The sequence below is a fragment of the Elgaria multicarinata genome, chromosome 1 (genome assembly GCF_023053635.1).
Source record: "Elgaria multicarinata webbii isolate HBS135686 ecotype San Diego chromosome 1, rElgMul1.1.pri, whole genome shotgun sequence".
NCBI classification, from domain to species: domain Eukaryota; kingdom Metazoa; phylum Chordata; class Lepidosauria; order Squamata; family Anguidae; genus Elgaria; species Elgaria multicarinata.
In genome coordinates, this window is record NC_086171.1 from 147,774,727 (window position 1) to 147,788,896 (window position 14,170).

The 14,170-nt window shown below is 39.7% G+C and overlaps 2 protein-coding genes across 2 annotated transcripts in view; one reads left to right on the forward strand and one right to left on the reverse strand.

The window, feature by feature from the left end:
* The window catches only part of TUT4 (terminal uridylyl transferase 4), a 44,000-nt gene extending 36,864 nt beyond the window's left edge, over window positions 1–7,136 (forward strand). Inside the window, exons 27-30 of the mRNA XM_063138809.1 lie at window positions 1,985–2,085; window positions 2,613–3,126; window positions 4,480–4,662; window positions 7,044–7,136. Coding sequence (XP_062994879.1) covers window positions 1,985–2,085; window positions 2,613–3,126; window positions 4,480–4,662; window positions 7,044–7,135 — 890 coding nt within the window. The 3' untranslated portion in view covers window position 7,136. The remainder of the gene's footprint in view (window positions 1–1,984; window positions 2,086–2,612; window positions 3,127–4,479; window positions 4,663–7,043) is intronic.
* Window positions 7,137–8,384: 1,248 nt separating this feature from the next.
* Window positions 8,385–13,706, reverse strand: PRPF38A (pre-mRNA processing factor 38A). Its single transcript, XM_063138815.1, has 10 exons — window positions 13,464–13,706; window positions 12,274–12,433; window positions 11,511–11,632; window positions 11,011–11,096; window positions 10,226–10,336; window positions 9,774–9,886; window positions 9,642–9,668; window positions 9,463–9,560; window positions 9,180–9,228; window positions 8,385–8,911 (listed from the first exon to the last, which is right to left on the reverse strand). The coding sequence occupies exons 1-10, from the start codon at window positions 13,591–13,593 to the stop codon at window positions 8,869–8,871; spliced, it is 939 nt and encodes a 312-aa protein (XP_062994885.1). The 5' UTR covers window positions 13,594–13,706; the 3' UTR covers window positions 8,385–8,868.
* Between the last annotated feature and the right edge of the window lie 464 nt (window positions 13,707–14,170).

The window sequence follows — 14,170 nt, forward strand, 5'->3', positions numbered from 1 at the left end:
CCTGATAGAAGGAGCAGGTGTGTCTTCATCTGGCGCCCTCTACTGGGATAGTTATGTTGTTAGTAGAGCCGGCCTGAGTAGCCAGAGCTTCAGGAGATGGAAAACACCCCAGGATCATCTTTCTAGGCATTGGAATATTTTTTTTTATTTATAGGTAGTATTTATAATACAATTAAGACCATATAATACAATTAATTAATAATTAGGTCCCGTCCCCCCGTTGTTGTTTTTTCCTGTGGGCAAGTGGCCCTTTATAGAAATAAGGTGTCCCATTCCTGCTCTAAAGGATTGTCTCTTTCCCAAATGTTAGAACATAATTATTTTGGTCAGTTTTCAGCACCTTCATCTTAGTGCCTGCCCATTTAAGAAATTACAGTAGTGAGGATGCATTTGGAGACTTTTCTTACTGGCCATTACTCATATCTGGCTTCACTCTTGATTTCCATCAGAATTTAAGCCTAGACATTCTGGCTATACTTTTTAAAACATAACAATTTGGGGTGGGGAGGAAGTTGGAAATAGCTGTTACTTTGAGAATATTTTAATTGTATTTCAATATTACACAATAACATGTATTGGCCTTGATTGCAAAAGGCAACTCTGTTAGAAATTAAAATAATTATTTTGTGGGAATTTCCATCGTAAAACATTTCTGAAGACTAATCTGTTCAACTCAGACTACAACCCTGTGAGTAAACCCCATTGAACATAGTGGGCCTCATTTCTGAGTTAATATGCATTGGACTGCACTGTCAGTCTCCTATTCCAGGCTTGTTATCTAACTAGTGGCCTTGTTTTCATTTCTGCCTATTGATATAGGGATTCGTTTCCCACTCCCTTACCTTACTCTCAAAAGCCAGTTCTCCCTTTTCTGGGCCCTGATCCTGTAGTCTAGAGTCTTTAAACTATATAACTTGCCTTCTCAACATTTCTTACATCTTTAGGCCTATTTTCCTGACCCATTGTTGCATGATCACCAGTGCCAATTCCTACACTGTGGGGGGTATAATCCTCAGAATGCCTCTAAATGTCAGTTATCCTATAATAGCTAACTCCTGTAGCTTTATACTACAACCCACAGTAGTTGTAGTATACAACTACTGTATACTACAACTTTATAATACAATTAAGTGGTTTGTAGTATCAGTGGTTTGTTTTCCCCAACATCAATGAGAAAAGAAAATAAGACACCTATATTTAAAAAAATATTGAATAGTTAACTTAAACAATACCTTTTTCACTAAAAGGGAAACATTTTACTATAGCCTGGGGTGAGCAGATGGCAGGATTGGTAGATCTACTAGTTTGTTGTTGTATAATTGGAACCTTGAAATCTACCAGCTGCAAAATAGTGGGTCGAGATGAAGGGTGGGGGTGGGGAGAGCATATACTTAATTTTAAGAGCAGGGACCCTCTGAGCAAATTTTCAGCTCACTAATTTGTTTTAGTATCAAAACTGAACTTGTAGTCCTTTGACATACAAATCCACTAGTTTCCCCCTGAGCCTTTTTTCATTTCAGCAGCCTAATTTAGGGGAAACTCCCCCACTTTTGTTGCCATTGTTAAATAATAGGGAGTCATAACTCTTTGCCGTTTACTGCAAATTAGAGATCTGCCAGTAGAACCTGATTTTACCTTCTGCCCACCCCTGCTATAGCCAAACTAAGATAAGGGATTTATTGCCGTGATGACTTATGAGTAGACTGTAGCTGGGATCTAAACAAGAGAGATGCATGTATGCTTGAGAATGATGAATAAAGTAGGAGCTTTGTTTGTTGGTTTCAGTGCAATCGTAGCCACTGTACAGAGAAACTACTCATTCCGTTTTAAAAGTGGCTTGTCTCTGGCAGAGGGCACAGTTACAACAAACACAGTACATAAACCTCTGGCTGCAGATATGGCTTTTCCCTGTACAGACATCACTGCCCTATTTGGTCTCTTAATTTGTATCAAAAATACACATTCTTAACATTTTATCATCTAGCTGCTCAGTTAGTCCGAAGCCTTGTAAACTCACAGCAAGTAACTGGATCAATTCAGCAGCAAGTGGAAAGACCCTTACGTACTAGACAGCCATCAGAATGTGTAAGTTGCATTTGATCTAGTATTTCTGTGAATGTTACATAAGGAACCAGTGTTGGTGTGATAAATACATCTTGCAAAGCTTGCAAAATTTCCTGCCTACAAGAGATCTCATGTACATGTGAATAGTGCTGATTCTTATGTGCTTCAAGTTATTTTTAAAGCTTTTATTTAAGCTGCTATACATTAGTGACTGCATTTGAGAAACTGCAGGTTGAGGCACATTTTGAGTAATTGGAACAGTGAGTTAATTAAGATGCTGGTTAGTGAAACTTTTAATGGAGCACATTTCTTGGTTATATAATGCTTTGTTCTACTAGTAGCCTACATTGCTATTTTTCAGTAGTGGGGTTTATTCAGCAGAATGAATCTATTCTCAATGAAATCATATTCTTTAACTAAGCTTGTACAATTGAATAATTTTGTTTACGGTGTTTTCAAGTTGAGATGTAATAAATGTGAGTCTGGAAATGCTGCTTTCAGCTAACTGAAGAACTAATCCAAACTACATCCTTTTTTCCCCCCTCCAGTCTGATTCGCGTCAATCATCCTACTCTCCACAGCCTCAACAATTTACCCAGAACTCCTCTCCGCCAACCTCCATTAACCAGACTCAGCCACAACCAATATCCCAGCCTAAGCATGCTCTGCAGCCCCAGCAAGGGGCACAGCCAACCCACCAGGTCCAGTTGCCTTTGTTTAACTTTGCCCAATCTCCTCCAGGTCAGTATTCTACCTTGCCTAACCTGGGACTATTTCAGATGCACCACCACCATCAAATTCAACTTCCTAACACCGCGTGGCCTCTTATTCACTCTGCACCGGGTAATCCTTCTCACGCTACAAATGTTCCATTTTCTGTGAGGGCTGGCAGCAGCAACACACCCAATAACCAGAGCAGCGTAAGCTTGAATGATCCCAGTATCATCTTTGCACAGCCTGCTGTCAGGCCTGTAGGAATCCCCAGCAGCTCTCACGAGGGACACTGGCACAACCCTGTGACTCTAAGCTCACTGGTGAACAATGGCACGGTGGGGAATTCAGGTAACTCTCCTCTATTGTCTCATGTTTCATACGAATACTGATGGTCACCTTGCTAAACATTTCTAAACCTGTCATTCTGACCCATCCATTCTGGGTGGACATGAGGAAACTTTTTTTTAAAAAAAAAGGTTAATTGCTTCATATTTGCGAAGCTTAAAAAATATGAAAAGTGGTTCAGAAATTTGGCTTGGGTTTGAAAGGTTACTCTGTAATGTCTCACAGACTTCAGAAACAGCTTGTGGGTGTTTGGAAAGTGAAATGGAAAGATGTCCCTAGTGTGTACAGCCCTTTGGATTTCATCTAAGTGACCTAAAAGCCCTGTAGCATCTTCCCTTTAAAAAATGTGCTCTGGAAAGGCTTAGTTTAAACCAGGGTAAAGCCTAAAAGCTAGTTTTCGATGCTAGGGTAAGCCCTAAAAATGAATAGAAGTATCTGTAATCATATTGAGAGTATCTTTCTTTCACAACTAAACTGTACGTCAGGAATACAAACACTTTTAAGCTAGTTAAATTAGTTTCTGGACAAATGTGAGCATTACCACCTTTCTTAAAAAATAACAGCAAACTCTGCTAATATACCTCCATCACTTTTAGTGAATAATTTAATATGGATCAGTTTGTCCCCTGATGTTTTACATTCTTTAATGGCTCACTGCTGTTATATTTATAATTAATTTATTATCAGTAAAATTCATTTGGATCCAAAGGTGCCTTTCCATGTAAAAGGGATTTTCTGCCCGTGGAAGAAAAACTGTTTTACATTTTGTGTGAGAACAACGAAACTAAATCCAGGTGGATGTATGAAAATTTCCATAGAAACTGCCTGTTAAAGTACTGTGCACTTTCTTTCTTGTAAATCAACAGTAGTGGTTACTTTTCTTCTAGTCACGGTCCTTTGGATCCATTGTTCTTTAAAAAACTGATTTTATGTATGATTTGATTAATGTGAAGTTACTTATAAAATATTTTTAAATGATTGAAAGTTACATTCCTTTATATAATTAATCAAGCAGTCATTCAATACTGTATATCTACCAGGAACTCTCAATAACATTCCATACATTTGATGAAATGGACTAGAGTCTACGAAAGTTTGTGCCAATTGTTATACCTAAAGATAGTTCAAAACGTATTTTGCTTATTCTAGGCCTATTCTTGAAACTGTACATGTTAGGAAGGAATAATTTATGATAAAACAAAAATACTAAGCAAGATAGGGCTTACGCAGTTAAACAGACACATTATTCATTTTAAATATATAGATGCTGTTACTTGGTGATGTGTTTTTTGTGTTGGAAATGATTGGTAATTTCATATATAGCATTTCCCTTTTTCTCTTTAAAATGGAAATTAGATCAGGGTTTCCAAGGACAGTTTGGTAAAGCGAATCCTCCTCCTCCTCCTCCTGTTCCTTGGGACCATGGAGCGCCTGCCCGTTTTCCTGTCCTTCGAGGGACGTGGCCTTACAATATGTCTCCAAACTACATGCAGCAGGGAAATGCCAGCTATCCATTGAACAAACCTCTCTACCCTCAAGGTACTAAGAATAACTACATGAAGGAACTTTAGCACATTTCTGCTATTTTTCATTTGATTTAGGCGGTACCCTTTAAGCTATTTATCCTGAAATAATCCCAATAGAATAAATGAAATGGAAATTAGTAGTATGAAGATAAACTTCGAATAAGATGTAAAATTCACGTTTCTTACAAACAACTTTGAATATAGTGGGATTTACTTCAGATTAGTCATGATCATCCTAATACGAATAAATGTGATTCACTTCCTCTGAGTTCCTAGAGCAACACAATTAACTTGTCCTTTGGGGTTAAATAACTTACTACATCAGATCTTTTTCAATTACATCTTGAAAGAATGATGTCTTTCCTACATTGTATGCCTGCTAAAGTCTGCGGGCTTTTCTGAAGGAGTAAAGAATTTTTCTTTCTTTCCCAATCGATATACTTAATGTTGTTCCCCGCCTTGATCCAAAGGGAGAGGCGGGTAAGAATTATTATTAATATTTTCTCTTTGCTGTGCGGTACCCACTTTATGTAGATTTTAATGGTGGGTAAGGGATTTTTTTCTGCTTATATAAACTAGTGTGAACCACATTTGCAAGTATTCTTTGCATTGTCTCTGGCGTATACAGTCGTGTGAAAAAGAAAGTACACCCTCTTGGAATTGTATGATTTTACATATCAGGACATAATAACAATCATCTGTTCATTAGCAGGTCTAAAAATTAGGTAAATACAACCTCAGATGAACAACAACACATGACATTACACCGTGTCATGATTTATTTAACAAATAAAGCCAAAATGGAGAAGCCATGTGTGAGAAAGTAAGTACACCTTGTGATTCAATAGCTTGTAGAACCACCTTTAGCAGCAATAACTTGAAGTAATCGTTTTCTGTATGACTTTATCAGTCTCTCACATCGTTGTGGAGGAATTTTGGCCCACTCTTCTTTACAACGATGCTTCTGGACTTTGACTGGGCCATTGCAACACCTTGATTCTTTCTTTTTCAGCCATTCTGTTGTAGATTTGCTGGTGTGCTTGGGATCATTGTCCTGTTGCATGACCCAATTTCAGCAAAGCTTTAGCTGTCAGACAGATGGCCTCAGATTTGACTCTAGACTACTTTGGTATACAGAGGAGTTCATGGTTGACTCAATGACTGCAAGGTTCCCAGGTCCTGTGGCTGCAAAACAAGCCCAAATCATCATCCCTCCACCACCGTGCTTGACAGTTGGTATGGGGTGTTTGTGCTGATAAGCTGTGTTTGGTTTTCGCCAAACGTGGCGCTGTGCATTATGGCCAAACATCTCCACTTTGGTCTCGTCTGTCCAAAGGACATTGTTCCAGAAGTCTTGTGGTTTGTTCAGATGCAACTTTGCAGACCTAAGCCGTGCTGCCACATTCTTTTTAGAGAGAAGAGGTTTTCTCCTGGCAACCCTTCCAAACAAACCATACTTGTTCAGTCTTTTTCTAATTGTACTGTCATGAACTTTAACATTTAACATGCTCACTGAGGCCTGTAGAGTCTGAGATGTAACTCTTGGGTTTTTTGCAATTTCTCTGAGCATTGCATGGTCTGACCTTGGGGTGATTTTGCTGGGACGTCCTCTCCTGGAAAGACTGGCAACAGTCTTGAATGTTTTCCACTTTTGAATCATCTTTCTCGCTGTAGAATGATAGACTTTAAATTGTTTGGAAATGGCCTTATAACCCTTCCCAGATTGATGGGCAGCCGCAATTGTTTCTCTAAGATCATTGCTGATGTCTTTCCTCCTTTGCACTGTGTTAACACACACCTGAATGCTCCAGACCAGCAAACTGAAAAAACTTTGGCTTTTATAGAGGTGGTCATACTTGCTGATGATCAATTAATCACGGGCATTTGATTAGCAGCACCTGTCTGCTACTTAGCATCTTAATTCCTATGGAAGCAATAAGGGTGTACTTACTTTTTCACACATGGCTTCTCCATTTTGGCTTTATTTCTGTTAAATAAATCATGACACGGTGTAATATGTCATGTGTTGTTGTTCATCTGAGGTTGTATTTACCTAATTTTTAGACCTGCTAAGGAACAGATGATTGTTATGTCCTGATATGTAAAATCATACAATTCCAAGAGGGTGTACTTTCTTTTTCACACAACTGTATCTACCAATTAAGTCATTAACTGTTCGAAGTGGGATTTTAGAAAAACAGATTAAAGTGGAGGTGGTTGTGTATTTTTTTAAGCTGAGGCACAATTCACATGTACAGAGAATGTCAATCAGTTTTCTTTCCAGCAGCCCCTTTCTGCTCAAACTACAGGGGATGTAAAATCTGCTTTTCAACCTGCATGTTAAACAGGGGATTCAGGTAATATCTGAATTAATTGTAACCCATTTTCTTTTAGCTGGCTTACTGATGCAGAACAACCAGCGGTTTTCACTTCTGTCTCAAGGACACCCCCACTTGAACATGAATTTTATTCAGCAGAAAAAATGAAGTTTAATTAATGGGATGGGAAGAAATCAGGTTCTGGATTAAAATCTCATCGCAACATGTTTAGATAAGAGATTATTTAAAGCTGTTTTTAACTGTATCATTTGTAAATAGATATAAAATATAGTTTTTACCGGTATCACGGGTAAGTGATACAAATGTCATCTATTTTATTACCCTATTTTTAAGGGGAACTGTGTTTTATTTTATCTTGATAAACTGTAAAGAGAGTTTTTAAAATTAAGTTGTTTATTTTCTATTAGCTTTATTCATACTTTGGTTCAGACTTTATATCTATTGTTCTAAAGAAATTAGAAAAGGATTTCATGTGTTAAAGATTGTCATTTCTTTACAGAACAATGTAGTGCCAAAAACTTTTTAAAAGGAAAAAAAATAAAATTGCAAAATTAGAAATCATAACTAGACTCTTATGTTCTATGTGACTCTAATGTTCCAGGTATTGCAGACTAGGGGTTGGATCCAGGATCTACAAGAAGAGGGGACTTTCAGTAACAGGAAAGAATCTGCTCATGGAAGGTCCCTCTGCCCAGCTTTTTGGAGCTCCCCTTCCCGCCCCCCAACAGCTCATCCCCATTCAGCAGGCTCTTCTATACTCTATAGCATTTTCGGGGGCAGCTGGAGGAGTTGTTGTGGGAAGGATGGGGCGACACCTGCAGTGCAGTTGATGCAACTTAAATCTGGATTCAAGCCTAGTAACTTTGCTGAAGTTTTACAGAAGCCTTCATGAGGTATTTGGGTCAGCTTCCAACAATAAGAAAAAGGCCTCACATTTGCTTGTGAAATCTAGCTATTTTTCTCTTTGAAGTACCTCTGTACAGTGTATAAGCTCAACTTTAACTTTTCTTCCATATAGCTTTGTGTTCTTATCTAGGGGTTGCCATATGTCTGACAACTGTGGCCAAATTAAGAAAGGCAAGTATGAAGGACCTAGCCCACAAAAGCTTGTCCCACTCCTATATTTAAATATTTAAGGCTAACCCAAATGTTATAGAGAATATAAAGCTAAACATGAGCCACATTTCCAAGGCTGCAGTTCTTTTCACATTAATTAAAAATAAGCCCCATCGAATTCAATTCTAACTAAACCCATCTGGTTTTGTCGTAAGTATGGTACATACTAATAGTAGTGAATGGGTTTACAACTCTGGTCTGAAACACTTCATTATTCTCAATAAAGACGTGAATCACTTCTGTTGAAACATACCCAAAGTAAAGGTGTTTACAGGACATATTTGTACTGCAGCTTGCTTATCAAATATTTTAATAAAGAAATTACAATAGTAGTTTTCTATCTTCCCCACACCTACAAATAATTCTCTACAGAATTGTTTTTGCCAGCTTTTTGGCTATGTTAAAATTTGGAGTTACATAAAAATTAGACCAAAAACCATTATAGAAAAGCCTAATATGTAAGGCTTTAGTAACAGGTCTTGCAATGAATAGGTTTATAATGTTTCAAAAGAACGTTAAACGACATACATGTCTCCTAGCATAACACACATGCTTTCCTTGTAGAAAGAGCAAATATGATCAGAATATACATTGAAAGAACTTCCCACTGAGTTAAACAAAGATATTGAACAATACTTTGTTGTCCAAGAAGCTAAGTTAATACAAAAAATTGTTAGCTGCCATGACAGCTTCTACCCATCCTGATGTGTCATTTATTTATTTATTTATTTAAAAAGTGGCTCTGATTCCTGAACTGTTTAGGGTCATTCATTTCCTCGACGACTCTTCTTATGACTCTTTTTAGATCTGAAAGAAGAACAAAAACTTCACTATTCAGCTGATGCTCAGGAGCAATTAAAATTCCACAATCGCATAGTGGTAATTCACCTCTGGGTATGAAGTACATATTGCCTATGATGACTATAAAATATCCCCTCAAATATAAACAACCTGTCTTGAGTTTATGGTTGTAGGGGGGAAAGGTATTATTCTTAAAGAACAAACCTAGTGAGAAAATATTTCATGGAGACCTGCTACATGATCATAATTAAGCTGCAATATAGGAAGTCTGTACCTCTCTGGGGACTTGGAATGGCTGCGATGTCTGTGGCTACGATGATGCCCTGTTGAGATAAGATTTAAAATCCTTAGTTTGATTCTATTCACGTTCACCTACATACATAGAATTCCTCCTAAACCCTGGTCAAGTAATGCAGAATGGTAAAGGTCCTTGAAGTAGTTACTCAACTTTAACATTTTATTGATATATTATAAATAGTCTCCATGCTGCTAGAAACCAGAAGTCGATTGAAAAATGCCAGAGAAACCACCCATAACTCCCTTTCCCATCAAATTACCTGGAGATTTAGATCTTGATCTGTGACGTCTTTCTCTAGATCTACTTCGGTGTCGCCTCGGACTCTTACTGCGATGCCTTTCCCGGCGTGGTGATGGACTGTTAGGACACAGGCTATTAGAAAACAGTTTATGCAATTTTTTTTAAAAAAACAAATAGACAGTTTAGTAAGTTTCCTACCTTCTCCTCTTTGGAGATCGGCTTCGCCTAAAAACAGGAAAGGGAAAAAAGAAATAGAAATGTTTCTCTGCAGTAAATTTAGGTATAGCATTATGTTGGTTGAAAATATTTTGATAATGCCCAAAATGTTACCTTCTAGGAGATCTGCTTCGGCTTCTCCTGTAACGCAGAGTTGGAGATCTGCGAGGCTTGTCTAGATCTCTGTAGCCTCTTCTCCTGTGATCAGGAGAGGGAGCTCTCTCCATCTGAAAGTAATGCAAACAAACAAAGAATTGCAAACAAAATATGCTGAAAGCAACACAACATAGCTAAACTAAGGAACTTGCTTTAAAAATAAAATTGAATAGTTTTCTGGCAATCCTTTTATGGAAGGCAGAACAGAAATGACAAATTATGACATAAGTATTCTCAGCTATAGCTAAGGCCAGTTCTTAAGCTCATTAGCAAGTGACTACCATACAAGAAAAGTTTCCTCAAGTTATAAGAACATGGCTTCCCTGCACTACACAGTCAATATGAGAGTATTGTGCTACAGAAGAGGCCCTAAGGCCCAGAATGAAATAAGCTACATAAAACAATCGAACCTTTTCATCCTCCTCTTCCTCATCTTCACTTGACTCCACATCATCCATATCCTCTTCCAAAGCACTAATCCGTGTTTCCAATTGTTCAGCTTCTTCTAGAACGTAACGTTTCTAAAAAGACAACATTTTCTCAATGCAGGGAATACTTAGCTAGACAAAGGCTCAGTTCACACAACACTTCTCTCTACTCAGTGGGAAAACTCCACTCAACGGTGGAGTTTGTAGGGGGTACTCACCACACAACATGTTCCAACTCCACCGTTGTGTGGGTGTGGCCTCCTGTGGAGTGGAGTAAAAGTCAACACAGTATTTGATTGACAGTTCCTCTGCCCTCTCTCCTCCCCCAGTCCTCCCAATGGTATTCCATCAGCCATTGCTGCAAAAAACAATCCCAGTAGTTCGCCTAAAGCGGCACTTCCTCCTTTCGCCGCTCTTGCCAGAGAACTCTATGGCAACTGGGAAATTCCACTCCACTCAACAGGAAGCTCCACGGAGCCCCCCCAGACAACATGGAACACAACAGTTGTGCAGGAACTCTCTTCTGCACAGCATGGAGATTCAGGGTGGTATTTTCCCTCCAGACAACACAGTTGAGAAAAGTGTTCTGTGAACTGAGCCAAAGTATTGAATCACGCATTTATAATTTCTCTGTACAAGCAGAGAAGGTCTTGCTTTCTTAAATTTGGATTTTGGTCACTATTTCCCAAATCCCTGCAATCATATTTTTATATCTAGTATTTGAGGGTTGATTTATTTGCATTATATGTTATATAAGCATTACAAACCTGTAGTCTAGGTAAAATGATATCACAAACACGCTCATCATGGAGCAGTTGATCAATGAACTCGTCCACGTGCATTAGCTCAAACTCTGGGGGGGGAAGTGACTGCATTTTAGAAGGGAGACCACCATTCTTAATAAGTAATACTTAAAATAGGTATAACTAAGATTGCAGAAATCACTGAACAATGTTTTTAGTCATGTTTTCCAAATAAAAAGCAGTAGTACAAAAGAAATTGAAGATCTTTGTAGTTTGTTGGTATCATGCTTCTTTTTTCTCCCCCCAAAATTGCTCTGTTTATTTTCAAATACTGCACCAAGGATTCCAAAGCAAACATTTTATTTAATATAAAGTAAGACTAAGCACTATGACAAGATCCATTCATAATATATTCTACATGTGCTACTCATATTGGTAAAATTGAGGAACACCCACCAATTTTTATTAATGCTTTGAAAAGGTGTAACAGCCAATCACATCAATAATAAAGTTAGGCCACTTACCCCCATTTCTATTTTGGCTTTTTATTTTTCGATAATCGTTGTACAAAGGTTCAAGATATTTGTAGCAGTCTATGGCAGTACCAGTTAGTCTCATATACAATGCTCCCAGCAATCTCACATACCTGGAAAATTAGTAAAAACAGTTATTTAAATTTTTTTATCATTCTTCCTAATAAAGTAGAGATAGTGTTCTGCCAGCATGAAGGCGCTCCCTTTCCCCACTGCAACCTCCAGCATCTCCTTCCCATGCCCCTAGACCCGCCAATCAGCTCTAGAGGGTTGGGTGAGCCTTTGGAGCAGAGCATGTGTAGGGAGCTGTAGGTGAGAGGGCAGAGTGGGGAAATCCTGTTTCATGAGCACAGTTCCACTCGCGGGAGGGTTGGGTCTAACCCAAAGTCATCGGAAAACATGAACTTTTCTTGATCAGAAGATCTCCAACATGATCAGAACAACTACAACATTTTCAATAATGTAAGTACTTGGGCCTTCATCTGCTGCTTGAAAGATTCTCTATACAGAAAAAGGTATTATGAAGAAGCATTATGTCAACAGGATCACCCCAAACTAGGGAGAAGAGTGCTTTTATGAGTACTGACTTAAGAAATTTATACAGTGAGGGTAATGACTTCGCAGAATAGAAACAAATATGTGGAGAGACTAAAGAGACCCTTAACGTGAATCAAACAAAGTATTACTAAAGGCCTTTCTTTTGCCTTTAAAATTATTAATGACATCTCTATTACAAAATGCTATTTTCTCTTACTTGAAGTCTTCATTCTTTATAAATTCAACAATGATGTCTTTTTCAGGTTGTATCTGCAACATCTTCAAGGTCAAGCACAAGAATGGTGTAGGCTTGATGTTTCCACCATAAACTCCACCAGTGTATCTCAGTTCCATGGCTTTGTCCACAACCAGTTCAGCTACAGTTATTTGAAATGCATTCAGATTTTAACGTTAGAACTAGGCCAACTCCCTTCTGTTTAATCAGAAGTTTCACTTCTTGTGATACAATAACAGTAATCCAATCTATTTGGAAAGAGTTTGTTATCAGGAAGCATTGTGATGGTTATGAAACTTGGGGTGTTTCTAGATGATGCTTTTATCATGTAATTGCCCTGCCTCATTCATAGTTTTATGGAGGGAGGTTCTATACATCATCTTCCATTTGTAACCCCTCCAGTGTTTTTACACCATTTCTACCATCCTATTTCGTTACCTCTGAAAATCCATTAAAGAGGGAAGGACAGGATAAGCTACACAATGTCTTATGATTGGTAGCACTAGGAGCTGCCCATTTGGAAGCACTTTTTCCCAATAAACATGCACATGATCAGAAGCATTGCTGGGGAACATGGGTGGGAGGGTGCTGTTGCACAGTGTCCTGCTTGTGGGGCCGTGGTTGACAGCTGTTGGCCACTGTGTGAACAGAGTACTGGACTAGATGGGCCCTTGGTCTGATCCAGCATGGCTCTTACGTATGTTCCCACAGCATTACAACCCACATTCATTCTCCCAGGTATAATCAATGCATGACCTCAAATCGTTTGATATCTAAATAACATACTAATGAGCAATTTATCAAACTTCCTATACAGGGATACTAACACAATCTGTTATCTCCTGAAAAGTCCTTATTTCCCAGAGCCATTGCGTAGCAGTTAAGTGTTGGCTTTGAAATCCCTACTCAGCCATGGTGCCTTTGTAGAAATCATTCCCTCTTAGCTTGACTTACCTCATTGGGTGGCTGCTAAGGCTAATACAGGAATGCTGCCCAGCACTCTGGTGCCCACCAGATATTTTGGTCTTCTGTTCCCATCAGCCCCAGCCAGCATGGCCAATGGGCAGGAATGCTGGGAGTTGTAACCCCAAACTGCCCCATACAGCGGCAGCCCCCTTCCCACCCCTCCCCCGTTTCTTCCACCTACAGCTGCCCGAACAGTTAAACCGTACCTGTGAGGCCGAAGCACTCTTCCTTCCAATACTTGGACTCATAGATGCGGGTGCGAATAATCTTCTCCACCAAGTACTGCGGGTTAGTGCCGTGGATGCTGTGCGCATCTTTCACTGTCCGGTTTGCCATGGCCCGGCCTCGGGCCTATCCCTAAACGTAACGGGCTGAGATGAGAAGAAACGAAAGGAAACAAGGCAAGAAAGGAAGGGACCACCGGACCCGGTGCACTCGGGACAAGTCTCCCGGCGGCCTCTTTCCACTTCCGCTCAGGGGTTGACTTCCTCCCGTAGGCAAGCGCGGACCGCGATCGGATATTTCCGCCCTGCCATCTTAGCGCCGGGCAAAAGAGCCGCCTTTTCCAGGCTTCGTGGAACCAGAAACAAACAGGGCGGCGATGGCGGTGACTTCCCTGGTTTCCGGGGCGGGGCGACCCAGGTTTGGCGCGAAATTTCATCCTGACCAGGGAGGAAGGGAAGTCGAGCGCTGCACCGAGTCCCCTCGCCAAAAATCTTCCTCTCCAGCCGGGTTAGTCGAGCTGAAAGAGTGGAACGGACTCGCTCGTGGCTGAGGTAGTCACCTGTGCCTATTCGACGGCCAGTGGGCCATCGGGAGGTTACAGACGTGTCTGCCCTCTACGTGCTCCCGTGTCTGTCGCCAGCTGTTTGTTCATTTCTCCGAGTATCGCGTTGGGGGAGAAAGACTTGGC

Coding starts and splice junctions, on each gene's coding strand:
- PRPF38A (XM_063138815.1), bottom strand. CDS start 13,593: ATGGCAAACCGGACAGTGAAAGATGCGCACAGCATCCACGGCACTAAC. Junction 12,434..13,463: donor AGAGTGCTTCGGCCTCACAG/GTACGGTTTAAC, acceptor AAATAACTGTAG/CTGAACTGGTTGTGGACAAA. Junction 8,912..9,179: donor CATTCCAAGTCCCCAGAGAG/GTACAGACTTCC, acceptor TTCTTCTTTCAG/ATCTAAAAAGAGTCATAAGA.